General features: G+C 40.9%; 1 protein-coding gene across 9 annotated transcripts in view; it reads right to left on the reverse strand.

Annotated features, from left to right (window-relative positions):
• The window catches only part of diaph2 (diaphanous-related formin 2), a 357,889-nt gene that overhangs the window by 19,688 nt on the left and 312,971 nt on the right, over window positions 1-25,230 (reverse strand). For 7 of the 9 annotated variants that reach the window (XM_040016586.1, XM_040016582.1, XM_040016588.1 and 4 more), the window contains one exon: window positions 24,123-24,188. The exons of 1 other annotated variant lie outside the window; for it this stretch is intronic. In XM_040016586.1, the coding sequence (XP_039872520.1) occupies window positions 24,123-24,188 (66 nt within the window). The remainder of the gene's footprint in view (window positions 1-24,122; window positions 24,189-25,230) is intronic. One more of the 9 variants, XM_040016585.1, reaches the window with a different exon arrangement.

Consider the following 25,230-nt stretch of genomic DNA (forward strand, 5'->3'; position numbering starts at 1 on the left):
CACCACGCTGGAATAAAAACGCAGCTTTACCAGTTGAGCCACAGAGTCGTCAATAGCGACTACCTTTTCATTTAAAGGAAACCTCACGTAGTTGGTTCCAAGCAAACAGACAGCCAACAAGTAGGCGATAGCGTTTGTTTTGAAGCGAGTGCACAATCCTGGGGCTTCCACTCCACTTTTCCCACCACTGTGTGTCACTTTACAGTGAGCATGGATGTTTTTGGCTGCGAGTTCCCATCAATGTGTGTGTGTGTGTGTGTGTGTGTGCCACAGAGGGAAAAGAGCACTGAGGGCAGCTGTACCTGTGCTGCCTTGTGGTTGTCTCTTGACAGTGCCCTTCACATCACAGCATGGGCCTGGACATTGGATCTGACAGAAGTGACCTCCATGCCACATCACCCTTACTAGACACACAAACAGACCCGCACCCTACACAGACATATCTACACACACACATCTGGTATCTTGATCACATGTAAGATCTAGAGCACAATGTTGACACAAAATACTGTATATTCTAATACATTCATATGATATACAACCACAGACTGCACCCCGCACTACACCCTCAGGGCTGCTTAGCCACCCAACCCACTGTCAGACAGCTATCAATAGGGATTCCAGCAGAGCGGCTGCTAGACAGCATGGGTAAACAAAGACGGGATGAAAAAGAGCCCGAATCAAAGGCAGAGAGGGGACCCTGTTATTCTTCCTGAACAGGAAATCATTCGCTGGCAATTTGTGACTCATTTTGAAGCATTTTGTGTGGGGGTGCTTTTGACACATACGTAGTGATGAGGAGGTGGGTTGAAGGGAGCTTGGTGGTAAACTTTTACTTAATATATTTAAAATGTCAAGTTTGTTCTTTACAATGCTGCTATTTCTGGAGAATTGATGGCTAATCAGAATTTGTGTTGCATGTGTCAAACAGAAGGCAGTAATTGATGGGATTCAGTGCTGGCACAATTCAGTGATTGATAGGGAGCAGAGGAAGCACTGAGACTTGCATTTTCCCCCACTGTAAGTAATAAAAAATAAACAGCACTCGTGCCGCTGTTTGAAACTGAGTGGAGTTATGAGCTTACTTGGCATATTTTTCCTAAACTGTTCCATCAATACCTTACTAGCATTACCATCTTCTTTAGTCGATTAGCCTCATCTTAATCCTCAGAAACACGATGCCATTACAAATAAATCAATTTCCCAAACACTTTCTCAGCACGACATATTTACCTGGCCTAATTGAAATTAAGTTGGGTGACCTTTGGGGTGCCTATGGGGACCTGGTCATTCCACTGTTCCCCTACTATATCTCATTTGCTAGAACCTCATCAATCAGCCCGTTGAACTGGGCTGAGATGTTGGTGTCGACCTTTCTCATGACATTTCCAAATGGTTACATCCTCCACCTAGGGTCATGGCACCATGAAAAGTACCCGACCATGATTCATCAAGACGAGAATGACTCCATACTGCCATGTGCAGGAAATAAAATAAGCCGCCGGGATTGGGGAATTGCACCGATTGCCACAAGTGGTGTGCTTTGTCCTCAGCGTCACAGAAACAGTTTACCAATGCATGGCTGACATGAATATTTAAAGTGGTCTCAACTTTGGGAATACTCAGACATATACATCATCTTGACTTGAGCCCCACTGAAGAATCCTCACTCTGTACAGAGACGCTTTTCATTCAGGTTCTCTGTTTATGTACTATGTAGAGTCTGATGAAGAAATCCTGTATATGTGTGCAAATTTGTGTGCAATACGGGGAGAGAAGTAAAGGTCCTCTTGTGACAAGCCTAGCGGGAATAGGAACATCTGGTGGACCGGCTGCTCCTCTGGTTAACATGCTCCTCCTCAGTGGCCCCCAACAACACACGCCAAGGTACCACATGCACGCACATACGCAGGTACATGCTGATAAACACACATACATATGGACACAAAAAAGTCAAGCGTATGTACGTCATGCATACCGATGTGCTTCCTTTCTTGGTCATTCCTGTCCTGGTTTAACATAAAACCATATTCTGTTCATCCCATGTAAATAATGGCTCCTCACGCCAACAGAGTCAAACAAATCACAGTGAAAAGAGGTATAAATAGAAGGCCTATCATTCATGCAATGACGCTTAAGAGCAACTATGTCCAATTTGCACCAGATGCTCTTCAGAGCCAAATTAAGCCTGCATTATTACTGGTAGAAAATGTCATGTTATTGGCAAGGTGAACCCTTTCCGCTCCAACCCCAGGACTTGATGTAGCTCTGCGTGGATTTGTGCCGGCTCAACCCCATATCCGCCCTGTAATCGACTAAATACAGAGCCATGCCTTATTTTATCCATCTCAGTCTGCCACTTAGAGACGTGTATTTAAAGTCATCACTCATAACTCTGCCTCAGCTCCAGTGAAATGTCATTTGTGATGCGCAGCATCAATTAACACTTCTTCACCTTCGTTAACGAAGTAATGTTAAAGCCAGAGGTCATATTTCCAATGAGTGCATGGTCGTATAACAGGATAGGACAGAAACACTGGGTCCTTCATGAAAGGTTGAGCTACTTGATAGAAGTGGCAGTAGACTTACTAGAAAGATTGCTCACTGCCCCCAGGGCTGGCATTTGGTGCCCTAGGCAAGATTTTGCACTAATAACTTCGACCTCCCTCACTCCCTTCCTCCACTCTATTTCTTCCTTACACACGCAAACACACACAGATAAATTTTGGTACCACACATTCCCACCTTAAAATGTTCTTTATTTAAGCAGTACATCTAAATACTCCCACTAACAGAGTCAAAAAGATGACTTGGTATAAATGAGTATTTTTCAGAGGGAGGGCAATGGGCTAACATCATTATGATGGTTTTGGCACTCCCAGTGATAGTAATAATACAAAAGCACACGCATACGCAGACCTAATCTCCAGCCTCTGACGGCAACAGCCAGGTCTCACCAGAAAAATTGTGGGAGGAGGATGTGAACGGCAGAAGCAGACTACACATTGTGAGCGACCCTGCCAAGCCTGAGGAACACTCAGCTGGTCTCCTGCCAGGGCGTCAGCATCCTTCCTTCACCAATCTATGTAATGGCCGTGCTAATGATGGTAAAGCAGCCAGTACCTCAGAGAGCAGTAATTTAGACACCGCTAACACTATCGCCAGTGCAGTCGTTCCATGGTGATGATATGCTCCTGATATCAGTCATTCCAGCCCCCGGTGGTTTCTTTGTGGCAACATGACAAAACTAGATAATTAGACAAAGAGCATGTGCACACATTTTCAGTTACTTAGAAAAAGAAACACACTTGGAATGTGAACAGAAAGTATTACTTATTGTAACTGTTTACTTTCTCAACTGTTTCTTATGGCTGAGAAAGTGAGCGTATTGATTTTCCTTTTCAGAAAAATAATACTGAAGAAACAACCATAAGTATAAACAAGAAAATAAGAGATTGTTATGGAGAAGAGAAGGGAGTTTGAAGAGCATCAAGGAAGAGAAGAAATTACAAAACATGAAAAGGCTGTTTTAATGTTCCTGGTAAACAGTGAATAGAAGCCTAAAATCTCGGAACGAGAGTATATTTTTACACCAGGTGCTGACAAGCGGTGCATATCCAACAGGTTCAAAGAGCACTGAACCTGTTGGATATGCATTGATTTCGCCAATACTGAAGAACAAATGTGGCATTTTAGTGGCATTTTAGCACTGCTTTACTTTAGCTGACTATCATAAACAACCTACTCCCAAAACAATGCATCTCTGGCTCGTATGTGCTTATTTGTCTGCAATCTGTGTTGCTGCAAACATAATGTTGCTTGTGGGTGTGTGCATTTATGCTTATAGTGGAATTAACAAAATACAAAAAAACCCATCCAACTACGGGCATCACAAGCAGTGACATGTCAGAAGAATTTTACCACCCAGTTGGTGCTTAAACCTTTGGCTTCTGTTTCTTCACTCGCCTCTCACCTTGTTTACACATCACTGCTGTGTTTAATCTTTAGCAATTATTAAACTGTGGCTCTCTCTCCCACAATGTGTCTTTGGTACTGTCTCCCTCCCGTCACCACCAACCAGCCACGGTTTCTTCCTGTTAAAGGGGAGTTTTTCTTTCGCACTGTTGCCAAGTGCTTGCTCAGGGCCGTGTGATTGTCGGGGTGCTTTCTAATATTGGAGGATGTTTACCTCACAATATAAAGTGCCTTGAGGCAACTGGCGACGTGAATTGGTGCTATATAAAGAAATGTAATTATTATTCAAAGTTGTGAGTTTCAGCTACTCCTAGCTGCTAATGAGGGGAGGGACTGTGTGTCTGGAGATGAAACTATTGGTATTGATACAGCTGCAAATGAGTGTGTAATTTGATATTAATTTAGGTTAGTATCCTTGTACCGCTTGACAACCCTAGATCCCCCAAGGGATGGACTCGGGACCTCTGGAGGTGTCCTGTGGTGTCTGGCATGAGCAGATCCTTTGGGTCCAGTGGGTCTCTGTGAAATGGACTTTTCTATCCTGGGGATGCTCAACTAAAACAATGATCTAGGCTACTTGGATGCCAGGCCAATGCCTTGGCTGTTCCTGCCCTCAACCTCCTTTGGATTGAAGCAATAAATTGCTGAAGGAGGATGCCGCTATCAGGGAAAGCTATTGCCGTGGGGGTGTGTGCTATATCTGCAGCATTGATGAGGTGGGTGGTATGTGTCAAGAAACTCAATCCTAAATGCCTGCACCAAAGGATTTAAAGCAGAACATTAAATTGTAATGAGATGATCAATGTCATTCACTCCATCACTTCATCTTAGTGATTTTTATGTTTTGTCTAATTGGTGTAAATTTATCATGTACCACAAAATAAAAACAACAAGGTTTATTTCCCAAAATGTTATTGTCATAGTCAAGTCAAAATAGTAAAACATCGATGTAAAATTGACATAAAATGTAATGTTCTGCATATCTGTTATGACGACGTGTGTACAAAATACATTCACTTCACTGATTGATTCTTCTAGATATCTGGTTTAGCATTCAGAAATATGTGGTTTTGGTGCCATATGTCAAATCTGTAGTAACTCCAATAAACAAAGCTACATGGAGATAAAGCGATGACTACTTGAATGCCTTAAAAGTCACATTCCAATGCTAAATAACCTTCCAAAACCTGTGTGGAAATGCACAGGCTCTCATCAATGCCCTATTCAGCTGAGTCTTTATGCGGAGCACTAAAGGTGATGATGCTATCAAGCTGTATTATGTTCTTTGATACGTGGCCATAGTGTTAGTCATGGTAATGAGGTGTCCTGATTTAAGGAGATAATGAAATTGTGTTTTAAAGATCATCCCCTCAATCTCTCAGTGTATTGTTTACCTATGTGAAGTCATCTCTCTGTGCTCTGTCGCTTATTTAATCAGATCATCTTCACTAAACTTTTGGTTTTCAACCAAATGAGCATCTTTGCTGATCATCGTCCATGCACATGCTGCGTTAAAACGAAAGTTGTCCAAGTAGCTGCACGTAATTTGACTGGGATACATTTTGACAGAAAATCAACTTTTAATGAAGAGCCGTGTGGTGGGAGAAATTAGCCATTACCCTACAGAGCTTGCATAAAATGTTTATAAATGACAATGATGTCGGTACTGACTGTGAAGGAAGTGCAGAGCTTGGGGAACATACTGACGTTTAGACTGTCAGAGAACAGCACACAGACTTCTCATCTGGGGAGGTAGAGAGAAACGAAAGAAAGGGAGGGAGAAAGAGCGTGACAGAGGAAGAAAAAAGAGGAGGAGCACGAGGGGGCATGCGAGAGACTGCATTTATGATGTGCATGAGAAAGGGAGACAGTGAACGACAAGGCGAGAGAGTTTAAAAGGCATGGTGTCTGTTGGCTGGCAGAACGGACGCAGCGAGTGAGGGAGGTATGCGACAGCAAAGCGTGGCAAGTGCGGCAGAACAAACCGGCGGTGACTCATGGGCTTCTTCATTCACCAGCGTGATCAGATCCAGCAGGACAGCCCACCATATGGGATGGCACAACGTATTCATCCAATCAGTTGGACTATATACAGGACCAGGAGAGTAAAGGGGATGGTGTGTCTGCCTGTGTCAATGCGTGCATGTGAAAGAGAAGGTGCCCTGAATATGCTGGCAAATGAAAAAAGGGATGTAAACAGGAATTTAAACAGGACAGTAATTAATGTGCTACAAACTCAATTCCTGAACAAATAATACAGGCACGTCACAGCAAATAAAACATTTTATAATCAAACGTACAATGCAACATGATTTGTTTTGAAATTCAAAAAATTGATCACTAAACAAAAAATATATAAGCACTCCCATTTTGTAGGTCACCTACGATGAACAGCTATTGTTCCGCTGAGTTGTACCCAATTTACATCAAACTGTCCTACAAACCCAACCAATCGTGCGTGCAAATTAACCAGAAAAACATAAGAAAAGTCAACTCAGTGGGAAATCCTCAGATACTAAAATTATCTGTTGTCTCTCTCTATACTTGCAGATTATTTATTTATCCTCTTAAGAAAAATTAACATAACCTCTGACTCTGTCATCCAGATGACATATTGAAAGGAGTCAAATACATTTCAACAAATTATTAAATAAATCCTTCTGAGCATATAACATTGTGATAATCATTCCTGGCTTTTCCAGGCCTCCGTTAAATGCAGATTAAGGCTAAGCTTTGAGAGGTGAAGGGCCTGGCAAATTGAGCCCCAACACACCAAGCACAGGAATAGAAACAGACATAATCTAACCAAAGCCAGATATTTTTGTGAAGAAAAGAATGTTTCTACTCGGTTGGCAAGAGGCATCATAAACCCTTTTATAAGGTACCTAAAGTACACTGCGCTTTGCAGAAAGCAGAACCAATTTGCTTAACTTCACAACATGCAGGGCCCCGCCGATAAAAGTGTCTGTCCTATGCCGTGGCTGGCAAAGATATTGTTATCCACTTTGTTCCTCTGCCACCTTGCCAGCTTACACAATTTTTGCAAGACAGATAGCAATCGTTGTGGGGTAATTTAGGGATTAGACTGGAGGTGTATTGTGATCACATGCTTTTGTGGCAGCAAGAGAGTCATTTAGGATATAGGATGGCAAGACTGTCCAAGATGTACCTTTTGTTTCTTATCTAATACAAGGGTTCTTAGAAATCCTCAGGCCACTGCCAAGATTTTGGTTTTTAGAAAGTACCAGTATGTATTGTGCTCTGACTGATCTGGGAATAATTATGTAAAAAGGCAGATTGGAAGCATTTTTATACTAAATATGAAGCAGAAGGGGGAATTTTGAGACAGAGTCAGCATCGAAAAAATCGCTTCCCTCTCTGGTTTCACAGATTTTCAGGGTTGGAGCTGCATTACCGACACAATTTTGAATACAGCGCAATATAAACATGTATCATTTTGTTTCTGTACTTAATAACCTTTGGGGTATGACAGAATTTAAACTGCAACTTAGGCACTTCATCATAAACTAAAATAAGCCCCAGCGATGTTGTGGTTCTTCCCTTTCAAGCGCTCGAAAATGAAAACATAATGAAAATGCACGGATCCTGTGGAAAGGCTGAAGATCCTTACGTTTTCATTATGTCTTTATTGTGTAGCATTTAAAAAGGAAAATAACCTCGTTGCAGCATTCCACTGTTAGTCTTATTTGCAGCCAACCCTCCTGTTTTCTTGCCATCTGCCAAACAGTCTCCTTTCTTTTTAGATCCTCCACTCAAAACTATCCTGTGCCCGTAATAAAGGCCATATAAGGGTCTTCCATTTGGCAGGTGTGACACTGCATTTCAAAGATGATATATGTATTAGTAGAATAACACATTGTAGCTTGTCTCTTTCTTAGCTGTCAGAACACAATGAAACATTGTCACACCACAAGGTAGCTTTAAATATATTTACATGTACATGTATAGCTCTTTAAAATATCCTTTATGAACTTTATGAACCTGCTAAATGATGGTGATGAACTGTAAAACAACATACTGAAAGCAAAGACTGGCTTCATGGGTGACCATCATGAGGACAGAGCACCATCCAAAGGCTAGAAATACATTAACATTTCCCTCATCTGACCACTGCCTCAAGGCTCACATTCTACACATTTTGCCTGTTGACCTATCTGGGGCAGCTATATTTGATGACAGTTGACAGAGTAAAAGACGGTCTGCATCAAAAAAATGGTCACATTCTGACTCTAGATAATAGATGTTGCCATTCTAAGCCAATAATAGTGTCTATAATGAAATCAGTGGAGCAGAAAAGAGGCACTCTTTCATTTCCTTATGCAGGGCCGTGTGTTTTGTACATCCCATTATTCATCAGGTCCTGGCTGCTGATAACTGTCCCATTTGCATCTGAATCAAGAATACCTTATAACCTCCACCCCAAAAACACCACCCCCATGCAAATGAAGTGACCTAAAAAGAGTGTGTACTGTATTTAGTTATTTGTGAGCAACTGTGACCTACTCTGGAGGTTATGCTAATATGGTAGCAGGGTGGAACCAAGTGTGCTGGCAAAGGTGCAAAAAAATAATATAAGGATACTTGCAAGTAGCTCACATCTGGATGTGATGTTGTTGCAAAAATCTTGTGTGATAGAACTCTCTTTCTTTTTATCACAAAGCAGGAAGTTCTTTGCAGGATGCTTCTTTCCACGCTATATCTTGTGCTGCCCTTTTTCCCACTGACATGCCCTACTTCCATGAACAAAAAGACAGGACACGAGTGCACAGTAGAAAAGAGTCAGTAATCTTGGCCTTGCCTTTCAGAGGATGCTTGACTCACTCCAGGACAGTTCAAAGGCACAAGACTTCCTTATTTAAAATCTCTACTGCAAGTCAGAAGCATGCTGTGTGATATTTGTGATCAATCACAACTGCTGAAAAAAGACTGCTCTGGCTCAAATTCATAAAAAAGATGCTATCCATAAAATGGTGATCTTTTGAGGGATGAACTCCTCAGATGGAAGTCTGTGCCAGACAAACTGTTCAAAACCCTAGTAGGCGTACAGATTAATGGAGTGTGCCTTCATATACAGTAGTCATATTAAATTCAAGATGAAGTTGGGTGCAATCTTCCACAACCCCAACTGGATATGGATATATATATATATATATATATATATATATATATATATATATATCATCCCAGGTGCCGAATCCCAGGTGCTATTTCTAAATATCCCATGTAACGAAAAATGAAACAAAAAATATTCACACATTGACAAAATGAGAAAAATCATCTATTTCACACATCTAACAAACACAAAACACACTCCTCTAAATGCCAGAGGGCAAACAGATAGAAAAGGGGCGTGGGGGTCCTTTGTGCACTCTGAGTTCAGGTCCTGGCCATTAAATAAGCTGGCACTGCTGAGGTGAGCAGCATTGACAATGATGTATGGGAGAAACACAATCCATTGCTGTTATGAATTGGTTGGCTCTATGCGCACAATGCCTGCACACACACGCACATGCACAAAAAGACACGCAGGCGATCACAAGCAAGTGCACAGGCATAGACACACATACAGATTCAAGTGGTAGAGCCAAAAAGTATCTTCCTCTCTTCCAGACAAATTCAATTTTCATCCAGGACATATGTAAGCTGATTAAAATGGCCAACAAAGACTGGAGAAATATGTCACATCCTTCAGGACTGGACACAATATTGAGTGCTGCTTTGGCAATGGCATGCCTACTTCTTCTCTGTCCCTTTCTGTCTAAGTCGCTGCTCTTCTCTCTCATGACCTTTCTGCATCATCTGATGCCATCATGCATCCCTTCCTTCCTTCCTTCCTTCCTTCCTTCCTTCCTTCTTTTTATGACTTCCTTTTCCTTTCTTTACACAGTGACTCTCCTTCCTTCTGTCCTTCAAAAGGCAAACATATTATTCATGATACTCTATGAAAAGCACGTCAAGAGTGCACTCATTTTTTTCCTGTTCAGCATACATAACTAATGATTTAAACTATGTTTTAGTGATGAACCCATAAATGTATAGCTTCAAAGGTAAAAACTGTCTGCATATGAAAAAAGTGTATAAATTGATCGTCCTGTAATAACCTGTTGTTGACAGGTTATTAGTGTACATTAAATTCATGCACTTTGCTCTACATGCCATGCACCATGTGGAAATAAAAGATGAAACTAAAATTATAAAACCTCTCACTAAACTGACAATTTTAATAAGACAAAGAACGGGCGCAAGAGCAGCTTTGTTTTCTGCTTTGCACTTGTGGCTGGGGTGGAGCTTTGCCAGTCTAAAGTGTGTCACGCAGACACAAAGACACACACATGCCCATGCACTCGAGGCACCTCGGTGTCTGTTTAGCCACGGCAATAATGTCATATCACCAGAAGATGTGTGAAGAACACATCTGAATTATAAATGGGGGAGGTTAATTATGGATGGAGGGAGGGCAAAAATAATGCCTTAGACATTTCCCTGAAACACATGGTTGGATACATGGCTACGAACCCAATGCGCACTTCTTGGCAAGTATCAAGTCAGAGAGACTCCTTAATTAGCTGGCTGTTGCTGGTAATGGTTTGTCCTTGCTGTGTGTGGATGTATTCAACCTCATTTCTGCTAACGAAACACATCAAATGAGTGGATAAGATGAATGTGCTTAACTCAAGCTGACAAGGTAAACAATAAAGCAGCAAAATTAGTTTTTTTTTTTTTTAAAGAAATTATACAAAATTATATATTCTTATAGGATAATGTGGAAACTGATAGTGAGGACAGACCAAAGATATAGACGAGGGGAGATTGATGCTTACTTTCTCTCAAAATGCTCTTTTTAAGCAAAATATACCACTTTCATTATCTTTGGTATTTCAATGCACTTAACACACAACTATTCGACAGGCTTAATACTTGAAAAATCCTCGGTTGTAAGTGTTATCTATTTGATGCAATCAATTGTTTGCATTTTTGTGAACCAGTAATTCCTTTGCAAGAGTGTTGCACCTGCAGCTCTGAAAGATTGTAATGGGCTGTCGACCACAAACAAAAGCTGTACCCTCCAAAAGGCCGTTGAATATTTGGTTTCGTAGCAAGAAACTGGGGGATGCAGACTGGGCTGTTAGGATGACTTAAAAAGAAACAAAAAAGGATCAGGGTGGAACTAACAAGGGGCGTGCTGTACCCTGAATTTCAAAAAAAACAATCCATTGGAAAAGAATGATGTTCCAGACACCCGTGGAGACTTGTTTTGGGGCTTGTGACCCCTGGAGGTTTTGTAGAGTTGTAGGAGGATTAGTCAAATGGCCCCACTGCTTTTGTGTCACACTCATGACAACTCACCCTGTGCAGTGTGTAGTCATAATTAAACTTTTACTGAAAACAGCAGATTCCCCTTAGCTGCCTACCATCTATCCACCCCCAACTCAGCTTCAAAATAAAATAATGAAAATGACTGAAGTGCCTGCACATCAGTTAGTCATCCACCAGACTTTTGTTTTGCAGAAACACACAGTTTTAAAAGAATCCGAGATATGTACAGCTTTGAGATATAGACAAATTTTCAGATATCAGTTACATTTACTATCTATGCTGGCATACCTATGTCACCTCAGTTACAGATCATGCCCTGACTTTATGCATAACACTGCAATTTCGTCATAGAGAGATCACTGGAGCTGCATAATTTAAGTTTCTTCTGGTCTCTTCAGTGGGTATGTACACATTCCTCTGATTGTCAGCCAAATGAATACAGTTCCAATAATGTAAGTGACTACTAGAAGCAAAAAAGTAAACCCTTTCTGTTTGGTTCAAGGTTTAAGCACATAATGGCGCAGAGGAAGAAAAAAAGGCACTTGGCTCTCATCAGGTTCAACTGATGCGGGATGGTGATGCACAAGGCCCTGTCTGATGTCTGCCCCTGTTGCAATTCACAGCACCCTGGGCCTTGGGACATCCACATGGCCCATTCACCCAACTCTTCTGAAGCATTCAAAGCTTTGATTCCAAAGGGCCAAACTTTTGTTCCCTCACAAAAGGTCTGACCAGAGGTTCTCCCATAGATGGAAGCCCCGTTCAAAATCAGATTATTTCCAGTGAAATCCTCCTTTCTCCACCTGCCAGTTAACTATGTCAGTGCTTTTGTGTCTTCCCTGATAGAGCTCTCCAGTTTGGCATAATGGAGGCTGGATGTGCATTATTGCTTTTACTGCCATTTATTCTAGGAGGAAAGAGGCACACCCCACCCCCACACTCCTTCCTCCTTTCCTTATATTTTTTTTCTTTGAAGAAAAATCTGGGCCACATGCCCCAGAGGAACGCAAAGTGCTTTAATTCATTCGCACCTTTTCTCTCTGGCTGCCATCTCCAAGGCCTCTCTTTATGCCCAGAAGTGATTTGTTCAGGCTGGACCATCAAAGCAATTATGGTAGCGGCCTGCTTCCCTATTATGAAAAGAGATGACTGACAACAGAGGGATAGTGCGGGGGTGGAGGGCACTTGGCTTCAATTTATTTGATCTGAAAACATTTTTCATCCACTTGAGTAACAAAACACAAACAGACTCGTCAGATTATGTTTTTGAGATATTTTTTTTGGACTAAAAACGTCTCATCCAATTCTGTATAAAACATTTTTCAATTACCTTTCTCACCTTCCTGGGCAAAGCGATTGTGGCCACAGTTAGGTGATGCAGGAAAGAGAATGCCCGCAATGTAACAAAATACTGAGAGGCATGGCAGCAGTGATGTGTAGGAATTAATGTAATGGACATGAGAGTCTTGTATTACACTGCAAATGCACAGGGTCACCAAGACTCCTATCATTACTGGGCTATAGGAGGATGGCTCACCACAAAAGGGGATACTCCATAAACGGATAACGCGGGTGGAGAAAGCGGAGTATGGCGCCACTGAGCTGATGTTCCATCCAAGAGTAATAATTCTGCCTGGAGTGACACAAGGTCATTGGGATGGATAGAGAAAGGATGCAAGGAAAAGTGAACCGTCCAAAGAAAACAAGGCACTGGGGTGGTAGAGAAGGACAGCAAAAACACAAAGTGAAGCTGATAGGTAAAAATGGTGGTTTAAAAGAACTGTAAAGAAGTAGGAGTAGGGCTGGGTACCGGTATCCGGTGCCATGATGGCACCGGTTCTGACATAAACGGTAGTAACCAGACTGAAAAAGCAGCGCACATTTCGGTGCTTTATTTCGGTGTTCTTTTTCCCCTGAGCTGTGACACACTTTAGATTCTAGCCAATCATTTTACGTTTCCGAGGATAGTAGGCGGGCCCAGGTACGTACGTTCTTTTAGAGCAGAGCTACAGATTAAAAACGCCCAAGGCGAAGCGGTCAAAGTCTGGCTGTACTTCACAGCAAAAGATGCAAACTCAGCAGCAACAAGTGCTTTAAGCTGATACTGTGATACTGTCAAAGGAGGTAACACCTCAAATCCGATGAAACACCTGGAGATGCATAGCGTTTTTTTTAAAGCCGAGAAATGTGCCGTATTTGATAGCTTGCTGCGAGACCTCACACCGAGCACATCTACTGCGGGTGTGGTTGCCTGTTATCGGACCCGGAGTTTGCAACATCCCCCAAAAACCCGAAGAGGAGAGTCCTGGCCCCTAGCCCTGCCAGTGTAGCAGAAATGATGAGGATGATGATGCAGCAGCAGCCGTTCTTCTCTGCGTGAGTAGCTTAATGTTGTTCGTGTGTAATTTACGTTGAGTAGGCTAACCACGTGATTACTTTAATGCATGTAAGGTGAACTAGCAAACATCATCATAGCTACATGCGGCTGTCTTCTTGTTTGATGGCAGATACTCCCTTCACCCTGGCCAAAAAGGCTAAAATGACCAAAGAAAAAGTGGAAAACAGCTGAACATGAGAGGTTTTTGGACAAAGTTTGTGTTTTTTCCATTGTTTAAGCACTGCTTCCAGCCAAGAGTGATGCCATATATGCCCCTATAGCTGCAGAAAAGGCTAACATTGTTATCTTTTTAAAAAAACCAGCTGAACATGAGAGGTTTTTGGACCAATTTTGTGTTCTCCATTCTTTAAGCACCGGTTTGAGCACCGTTTAAGCACCGGCACCGTTTCAAAAGTACCGGTTTGGCACCGGTATCAGATAAAACCTAAACGATACCCATCCCTAGTGAGGAGTGACAGTGAAACAGGAAAAAAAAGAGGCAAAGGAGCATGTAAGGAGTGTAATGGGCTAAGAAAGAGGAACAGCAAGAGTAAGAGGGCAAAAATAGAGTTGAGAGAGCATAGTGTACACATAGCAGTGGGACAATATGACGCATTGGCTAATCTGTCTGCTGTCTTTCTATTTCACAAGCTGTCATCTTGGCCATCAAGCCATCAAGACCTTGTGCCTCTCCCTCGCTCATTGACCGATTCTCCTATTCAATTATTCAAGGTTTATAAGCAGGAAACATCTATTCTAGCAGCTAAACCAGTAAAAAAATGAAAGGGTAGCTTCTTCAGCCCATAGTGACGGTCATAAAACTTTGACAATTGGCAAAAGAAAAATCAATTACTCAGACAGACACCATGTAAACATATTAATGGTGCTATCAGTTGTGAAAAAAGAGCCCTTCCGTGTACAAGACTTTAATAACGTGGACCATAAGTGGTTTAACATGCTATAGCAATAATATAATACTATATTTAGCCAGGACATTATACTAATCTATATACACAGTATGTGAGCTGTACAATACAACGCTGATGCCAGTTTATTTGAAGTACACCTCGGACAGTGTGTTTCATGCGATTTAGGCAACGTATTTGTGGTTCAAGTTTTCAGACTGACATCACTTTTCCTTAAAAAGTGAACCTGTGGGAGCGAGCCTGTGACGCAGAAATCAGGTCAACTGCTGGCCTCCTAAGAAATGCTAAGCTTCAGTGAACATTCCCACAAAGCACACACAACCAACCAAAAACAAAGTACACACACAAAGAGATCAAACGTATAGACACACACGCCCAGACACACACTCTTTTCTTGTCGGAAATCTTAAGGAACATCACAGCTCCCATCCGCCATAATCTGCCCTGGGGCAACAGTGACCTGAGCCACTGGAATAAGCTCATCTGGAGTAGGAGAGTAAAAAATAACAGTTGAGGTAATGCAGTGTGCAGCCTCACCCTTTTATTAGTGGGCACTGCCTTCAGGGTGGAGATGCTAGAAACTCTGCAACCTCTACTAGCACTCAACTATGTGTCTCAGGTTATGTAGTTAACAAGAAAAACCCAATGACTAATATCTATCTATCTATCTATCTATGCACTCCACTCCCTTCCAACTCTACCCTTTAACATGTATTTGCTTAATCCTCATCTACTGGAGGCAGAGGGTCTGTACTGTGGCAAACTGTCTATTTTTAAACTTGACATATTACTCATCTCTTAGGGGAGTAACATTGTAATTTATGGAATTCATGAATACCAAGCTGTTGTGTTTCCTTCTTGTTTATTTCCACCCCTCCTTCTCAGCACAGCAACTGCCTTGGATAAATTCAGATAAACTCACAGAGTCAGTTGGGTAGGATCCCTGTCTTTGTAAGCACGCAGATGCCAATCAGCCACTGCTGAAGAGGGAGCTTGGTAGCTCCTTTTAACATTTTGGTCATGTGTAAAAATATGTGACAAGTTCTCTTGTCTTTAGAGGGACGTAATTGCTACACAACCAAAAGATGCATAGCAAAACACTCCTTGCTCATTTTTGTTTTATTGTCTCTTCCATCCCATTAATACTGCTAATAATCGAATCTGTTTCCTCAGTCTGAAATCAGACCACTCTTCTCCATCCCCGTTTAGTTCTCCTTTAATTCTATTACTCGTTATCACAACTATAAAACAGCTAATTCTCTGTTTATAGTTTACAAGTTTATTTTTGAAAAACTCAAAATACTACATAAAAATAAGCACTTTCTAGAAATTTAATGATCATGAATACTTTAGCTCCACCGCAAGAATGACCAAATGTCTGCTGGAAGACCTCTGGGCAACTATACTGGCTTTCAGAGCAAATTATTTCAAATTGTACACCTGTGGGTATTTAACCATCAGTGTTCTCGCAACAGCAAATATGTCATTGTGAGAATAAACATCAACTATATTTGCGCTCATTACACTTTAATTGTATCATCAAGATCACAAATCAGAGGGCGTCTTATTAAAATCTGACAACAAACTAAAAAAAAAAGGAAAACCAAATGGAAGCAACTTTAAATGGAGGTTATGTGAACAGTGCGATTTCAAAAAGTGCATGCATTTAAAACCCTCATGGGTACTTTTTGGTCAACGACAACAGCAATGTGCTGCATGCATGCACTGTGGCTGAGAGTGCTGCCACTAATACAGTGGAAGAAAATCACACAGGCAAGGGAGTAATTTGACCCCACTCAAATCCGTCCATCAGACACTAACCAAATAGAAGTCAAAAGAATGAACGATAGAAGGAAAAAAGATAGAGAAGCAGCTAAACCACTGGGATTAGTGCTAAGTAACTAAATGGGGCATATCACTTTTCCATTACCAGAGACGAAGAGCTATTTCAGCTGCTGGAATCTAAATAAAAAAAGGGAACTCTGTCCTTTCACAGTCATCTGTTCATTCATGTGTAAATGCCTTAACGCTCCTATATGAACAAATGGAGGTCTGCCATCATATACTTTAGGCCCATCAATAAATAAAGTTGACACAAATAAACAGATAAATAAATAAATGTGAAGAGCCTGGAAAATGGGCATCAGTCAGCATTAGTGATGGAACCATGTCAAGCACAATCATGCTCGACTGGTGGGATTCTCTGAGTGTAGGAAGCATTAGTGCTGATTGCACTGCATTTCTGTTTGTGTTGGTATGCGTTTTCAGCTTTGTGCTGTCATTTAACTCTCTCAGTCTCTTTGCTTTCTTTAACTTTATACTACAAGCATTTTTCCTTCATTGTGCAGTACACCTACTCTATCTTTTCTATATCTTCTCCACACCTCTTACCACATACAATCACTTTGTGTTCCCACTCTGCTATTTATCCTCTTAATGTTAACTTGTGTTATCTCGTTTAAATAGGAACTGACTGATCAGCTGAGTGCATTTGCTCTTGAGAAAGTATTATGATAAGGACCATTACTTTTCATTTAATGTGTCTTAACCACTGTATAACAATTACCACACCCCAGAAATGGTCTACTGCATACATCCTTTTAAGCAAGCAAAACACCTTGTTAGTGAAAGTATGCACGTCCTACTAATGGTGTGACACGGTTACTGTAGTTGTCACAGCTCTGAAACACCCCTTACTGTTAACTGAAGGGTCTACGCACAGGTGCAGTTAAGTTTCAAAAATAATTTGTCCGACTCATTTGCAACACACGAACGGCTCTTATTCTTATTCTTACCGTATTATATTTCAGTTGGTTTTGCCATCTTTTTTTTTTTTTTTACTGCTGTCAGAATGCAAACGTTTAGTTTAGTTTTTTCATTTAATAACAGCTTTTGCTATTTGTGTGTTAAATAACTAACATAAGTGTTGATTACAGAGTTTTATTCCACAGGAAGGAAAACAGAAGTGTAAGTGAACTAATTATCCAATACACTTTATTGTCTAAAAATACAGAACATCAAACTCGCCATCTTCTAATTGTTAGAACGATGGAACACCTTTTTGCACTCCAGAAAGGCGAGGCGTGACATAATTAACCTTACTGAAAAACATGTTAAATTTAGCTTGTAACACTATTATGTGAAGAATAAAGCAGGAAAGCAATGTCAAGCTGAGAGCATGTGATTTCTTTAATATCCTTCTTCCCTGCGATACCTTTATTGGTGCGTCCTGTCAAACGGAGCATTAACCATTCTTTGACACATTCTCTCTTTATCTGCATTCATAGGAATTGCTCGTATAACTCACTCTTTACCTCCATGTTACTCAACACCACATCAAGCCTTCACATGCGAAAGTAAAACATTATCTGCACCTCATTCTGTCTGACAGATTGTAGATAGTTGCTGACAGATCAAATGCAAACATCCGTCTGGACATTATGTCTTCCGCTTTAATAATAGCCACATCATATTAAGGACTTTTTAAAAAAATGACAGGCGAGGAGGAAGCATTTGATTCTGGCACCGTGTCTCATTGTCAAGGGAAGCCATAACCATACGAGATCTTATTCCACTGCGCATTATTTGCTCTCTAGCTGATCATCAGTTGGCCCTGCTGCATGCCTAATGAACAATAAATAAGGTTTAATTCATGCGAAACAAGTTTCCCATCCCTCAGCTCTAAGCATAAGGTTGGATGAGATTCCACTGGAATTATATGAGGGCAATTTTTCAGCTAGTGGGATGGTCCAATTGCCATCCCTATATTTGGCTTTCACAGGCATTCCTTTGGCTTTAAGCTCTGCAACTTTATAGGTCTATTAGGAATACATCAAACAATGAATGGCATCAATCTTATTGTGTGAATGTGCCTTGGGTAAAAATAAGATAAAACTTTCCATTACGGGGCCTCCAAAGCACATTTGCCCTCCAAAATTGATCCAGTATTGACAATTTACACTTAGGGTGACCTTTCATAACTGCCCACATACTTGAAAGCCAATATTATTTGGAAAGTGAGCAAGGAAATCACACATCCCACTGCAAACGCTCTAGGATGTTATTGAATATGATAAATTAGTACAGATTTGCCCTCTGCAGTTGTTCATTGATGATCCACTAGGCAGGAGAGCGAAGCTCTTCAACAACACCCTGTTCTAATTAAGAAAGACAATACTGGACATAAGTGTTAAGAGCTCTCAGGCCTCTTGATCACTGACTTTATTTCAAAAAGAAAAGGGAAAAAAAGGAAAGAAAAAGCACGTCCGTAGGGGACGGAAGCAAAGTTCCAAAGGTAAGTCTTTTCAAACAGGGAGCTGTAAAAGGGGATAATGGCATCAAAAGGGCAGCCGGACAGCCCCCTGTTGATACCTTGTAGTCAAGCAGATAGCTTTCGTGTGATTCAAACAGCAAAGGGGTTAGATGGTACTTAAGAACAGAGGCAGGGGCGAGAGACCCCTGGTGTCCAAAGAGAAGGCCATTATTAAGATTTGATTTATCTTCTCAAATGCTCTATGTCACACTTCACTTACTTTACATCCTCTCTTGGCAGAGTCAAGCAACAAATCAGTTATGTGCCAAGGGTACTCAAATGGTACATAAAATCTTCATCTATATTTCCGTGATGGGTTTTCTGTTGAGGGTGAAAAATGATCAGGTGTACAGAGATGCCCTGTGGGTCAAAAGGACGGACAATGGCTTTGTCCAAGTCCTAGGACGAGAATGGCTGTCCACGCCTCAGTTCCTTTCCATCTGCCTTTTCTGTTTGGCTGCTGATAAATATCCTTATCTATGAGAAACAGGTGATAGATTTCAAGCCGTACGTCTCCACAGAACTCTTCTCTCATCTGCTCTATTGATATCTCACATCTACTAAACCATCCACGTTGCAGTATGAGGCACCAACACCTTCTGGGCCTCTTTGCCTCAAATCATGTTAGCTCCACTTCCTTTAGGATTGCCTCTAGGGCTGCCCCAATGAATAACATCTATCAACACCCTAAAGTGGAGGCCAGGAGCTTGTGGAGGCAAAGAGCTTTAGCCCTCAACTCAGAGGCACCCTACAGCAATAGTCCCTATCAGATATGTCACACATGTTTGAAGGTGTGTGTGTGAAACAGCCAAGGAGAACAACTGCCAGAGAGGTTGAGAGACAACACAGAGAGATAAAACGATGAGTACAACATATGTGTGAGCAAATTAATTGCTAAGGGAATTACGATCACTATCACTATCACTTCCTGTGATGTAATTTAAGAAACAAATGGCTGACTTTCTCCCAGATCAGGGGAAAGATGAGAAAACAGCTGCCAGCCTGAACATACTGTGATTGTCTGCATACGGGTGATGTGGTTAACAAACAGAGGCGTAAAATGCATTAGCAATCATTTATGTCACGAGGTGGTTGGAAATAAATGAAAACTGGAATATCCTTTACCAACCTCATCTTAAAGACACTTTCCTTTGGACTTTTTATTTGCCTTCCTTTTTGCAGATTCATCCACTTTCTGCCATAAAAATTTCATGAGAGAAAATAGATAATTTAATCTTCATTAAACATACAAGGAGCTCACTCTCTGGCCTGGCCAGCTGAATTAACTGCTGGGCTTCGAGGGATTAGACTGTTAGGCTGAAATTCCGTAACTCCGACGAGCTTTATATCATTGCATCTCTGTTTCTTAATGGAAATAAGATGATCATTCTCTGTTCGCTGTCAAGTAAGTCCTTAAGAGACTTACTTGACAGAACAGAGGAGGGAACTTTTGATGGACTGACCTGTGAAGGTGAAGCCGGAGTCTCGGGCAGACAAAGGAAAGGAGAGAGGCCGTGGTTTGGGATTGTAATGACATTGAAAAGGTGGTAAATAAATAAGATGGGCTTGGATCTCTTTGAAATCTGATTGATGTGTCTTTTGGGATGCCCCCCAGTATGAAAGACCTACTGAGTCTGTGGCTTTCATCCCTGACCGAAAATCGATGAGCCAGGATGTATGAGAGGCTCCTGCTCTCTACCCACCAATCTCCTGCCAGATTCCCAGGTAACTGTCTCACAAGAAAGGGAATAAGAGATAAAAAAGGTGTATGGTAACTTATATCTTTTTAGTAAAACTTAATTTTAAATTACACTACAGCAAAAGGAAAAACAAAAGCTGCAATACACCCCAAAAAGGAAAAGCGACCTTCAGAAATTAACTTCCTGAAATGAGCCTGAACTCCAAAACAGCAACACTGTTTCCCTGGTCTCCATCAATCCATCCACTTTCTGTGTGTTGAATTAGGAATGGCTGGTGTAATTGCATAACACATGAGTATGGCCTCGCGGGTTAGATTTTCCATCTTACACAAAGTGGAGACAAGGAAATAGGAAATGCTTCTGGAATTGGGTGTAATTAAGACTGACGGCGGCAAGAATTGTGCTCAGCCTGACACTTGAGGTAGTCTGCTGAAGTATGGTTTAGCCTAAAGGACGACAAAGAACAGCATGCTGGGTTTAAATGAACTCCTTTCAACGCAAGTGAAGATTCTTGTATGACTAACGGAGTCTCTCTCGCACACACTGCTCGCTTAAGGATGACAGGAGGTTAATCAAGCTTTAAAGCATGAGATTACAACAGACATGACAAGCAGGATTGAATAGATTTGCCACAATGTCTGCTATAACTGTTCTGAGAACCTTTTCTAACAGAAAATTCAGGGACTGAATTGTCATCCCTGAGCCAGACAGAAACCGCATTTACACATAAACATAGTACACAAATAATACTGCTTCACTGACCCGAAGAATATGTTGCCATTCTTGACGTACTGCAAAAATATTGTAGTACGTAAAACAAACAAACAAAAACACCACCAGTTCCCCACCTTACATGCTGAAATAGCAACCCAAAGACGAGCAGACACGTTGTTACACAATATGGACACATTGTCCTCTTTCATTGGATGAGACAAGGTATCCTTATTTTGCATAGCAACTGATTACATTTAGAAAGAAATGTTCCCCTCTTATCACCTCAGAGAAGAGACTCCACGCGGCAGTTTATCAAACCAGGATGGGGCTTCATATAAATAGACAGGGAGCTGTCAGTAAACAATGCATTCTAGTAGTTTCACAGTGCTGTGCACTTGGTGGGAGGGCAGGGATGTACCGTAATGACGCAAAATCCATCATAAAGAAAAGTGTCATCCTGGTTACTTCCCAAAAATAAGAAAACAATTTATGGGCACAAAATATGAAATTAACAGGAGGTTAATCAAGGCGAACAAAACAGTTTTAAATAAAGATGGGCAGTATCTAGTTTTGCAATTATGTGATCTCACTGGTCACATATTATTTCATATTGTGCAGTGGTGTCAGAAGTTTCACCTTTGGTATTTGCAGGAAGTAGTAGTTAAGACGGATGTCCTCAGTGACGGTTTATCCCACTATGAAGTTCCTTTCAAATTTGGCAAATCATATAATTGATGTTAAGAGTTGTGGTGGTGGTTTTAGTGAAAATTCTTTGCTTTTGAAAGTCCAAACACGGTCAGTTTTAGCAACACTTTATTTTTTCATAAGCGTTAGTGACCAAGGATGATATTCATGAAGCTTTCACTGTAAGTCAGACTGAATGCAGACATCTCTGCATTCATCAACGAAAAAAAGGTGACTATTTTACCGCTTCAAACCACTGCATCACTCCAGCAAAAACATTTAGTTACAGGGAAAATACTTTCACAAGTGCTTTTATACTGACTTCTATGTTTATAGAGGAAGTTCAGCACAATGCTTGTACAGTAGCATTGATGAAGCTACAATGTGCCACTCTCATCCTTCTTCTGACCCTCTGTCATAAACAAGACTCTAATATACTTTAAAGAAATTACTCGTATGGGGCATGCTTGTGACAACATCATTATTCGGTACCACAGGCATGGCCAAGTGGCTTTCACAATAAAATGAACAAGGTTAGGTTTCTACAACCCTGCCAGGCTTGTAGAAACTCAACAATTTCAAATCAATTCATGCAACATAGAAACAAATAAAACCTTTGTCAACCAAATGTTCTTGGGAGTATTAGACATAGTGGCGCTAATATGAGAGCTCTAGTATTACCAATCTGTACTTCCACTCTGGACAGCAGGGTTTAAAAACATTCACAGCTGTTGTTGTGCACAGAGCCCAGCCTAACTTTACGTAATAGGTTCTTTTCACACCTTAAATATAACCATTAGGTTGTTCCCATATAAGAGTTTAAAGATCTTTAAAAACATCAAGTGTTAACTTGGCATATATAAACTTTTTCACCTCTTTAGATGTCCACTTAGAGGTTATATCAAAATAACTGTTGGATATGTGTGATTAAAGAACAAAAAACAAACAAACCAGCATACAAAAAGTGCAACATGACACCTTTAAGATACATCCACAAGCACAGTATCAGGTTCTTGGACATGCAGCAATAACAACAAAAATACAGGGAGCCTGCAGAGCATAAAAAGCAAGAATCCTTTAGAAGGACACTGTGAGCTACTGCGCATCAGCTTGACATTTACCAAACATACAGGGAAAAAGTAGGTGTAATACACAAAAACCTTGTGAGTGACCAAAGCACTGAGGTCCACAGACCTCTCCATCAGAATATTGGCTCAACATCACTAGAAGACAGGAAGTGCTATCATGCTGTGACAACAGGCTTTTAGGAAGAGCACAGAAATTAGATGACAGCTGTAGCTGCTCCATAAGACAGGAACTGTGCTGAGACAACTTCCTTCGAGTAGTGCGGCCACGTTTAGGGGTTGCATTAATCTTACGAGGTGCATTAAGGATCGAGGTGCTAATGCAAGGCTAAGTCATTTAATTACATATGGATTCTGAAGACAGAGCGTAAGATTCACGCTGTCACCCAGCATTAAAATCATTAATGTCCAGTTCAATTTTCTACTCTACTCCTGCATGGTTTAATGTGATCCTTTTATCACACAATACTAATTCTAGTAAGAAAATGTGCTCCAACTTTTACATTCTTATGAATGACAGAATATTTTCTGTATTTTTTTTTTTAAAAATTACCGATTTTATCTGAGATTAGTTTGTTTGCAAGTCTTCTAATCTCTACTTCTAATATACATAATACAGGTTTTTGTCAATTCATGTCCAAAAACACTGGGGCTGGTATTGTACTTCTTAGGGATATTTGTACCTATGCTGGTGCAAAAATGGTGTATAAATAACAATAATATAAATAACATTGTATATCGATATTTTATGCACTTGATGTGACACTGCAAATGATATTCTCTTACAGGTCCTGTGATTTTAATTTCATTTTGAAACATGTTTTTGGTGACAGCAACTCTTCTAACTCTGACAGTTTCAATCTTTTCTCGGTTAAATGCTCAGCACAGGACTCTGCATGTTGTAGACCAGCTCAGCTTGAGTGTTTAACAGGAAGGATGTGTAAGGTATGCAGCCAGGAAAAGTGCAGCAAAGGTGGTATTTGGGTTAAAATGATAGTTAAATACACACACCTAGAGTTCTGTTACCATAATTAGCACCCGACCACCACGGGGCTGGACTGGTAGGGCTTTGATCACCTGTAACAATGTTTGGGGGGGAAAAAAGGAAAGAAAGAAAAAAGAAGATAGAGAAGGCAAAAATGAAGAAAAAGGGAAACAGACAAAGATGCATCAGAAGTGACACATTTCAGATATTGGCAGAAGAACTCCCATAGTCTGGCAAAAAATCCTTTAGGTTTGCTAACACACCTGCCCAAACATTCAGACACCAGCTCACAACAAACCCCCAAACAGAAATATAGCATGAAAACGTTACAGGCAAAGAATGGAGGAGGTTTTGTTTATAGAATGATGAGCAGTATTATAGCTGTTGAGACAAGAAGAAAGTGTGGGTGTGTTTGTTTGTTGTTATATAGTCTGTTATATGTGGAAAACGTAGTTAAAAAATAGTACGATTTTTTTACTGTAGCTTTAAACCTCAGCCATGGCCGTTCTGTCTGGAGAAAGCATGCTGTCCCCGTGCTTTGGCTGTCTCCTACAGTCTCTCTGTGACGGACTGGTGATGATGGGCAATCAGAGAGATGTTGGGTCACATAGGTAGAGTGTTACTCCAGTGAAATGCAAACTGATTTTTATACCTATTTAGTATGAGAAAAAAGAAATTCTATTTCCAGATTCCAGTTTTTGTTTTCTTTGATGACTTTAATTTTGACATCTCTTTACACTGCAGGGACAGGTGCTCATATCTACCACTGACAGACACTACTAAAGTAGAGCACTCATCCAACAACTAACCTGCATGATAATCTGAAAGGTAATGCTATGCATGCAAGAAAGAGGAAGTGCAGCTACAGGTCGTGTTAGGCTAAAACCAAACTCCAGCTGTTCTGCTCTCCTGTTTGTTCTGCTTTTAACGTTTTTTTTCAAGCACTTCAGCCACTGTTGTGTTTACTGTTCATTTAATGACCTCTGCAGGAGGTTTCAATCGACTGTACAGAAGAAAAATGCACCTTCTGGAGAGTGCTTCTTTGCATGTTGGATTGAGGGGAGACTAGATGCGACAGGAACTCACTGCATCTTTTGTATTACAAGAATGATCCGAAACTTACCCAACAATATT

Source organism: Simochromis diagramma, unplaced genomic scaffold (genome assembly GCF_900408965.1).
Source record: "Simochromis diagramma unplaced genomic scaffold, fSimDia1.1 OVJJ01000685.1, whole genome shotgun sequence".
NCBI lineage: Eukaryota > Metazoa > Chordata > Actinopteri > Cichliformes > Cichlidae > Simochromis > Simochromis diagramma.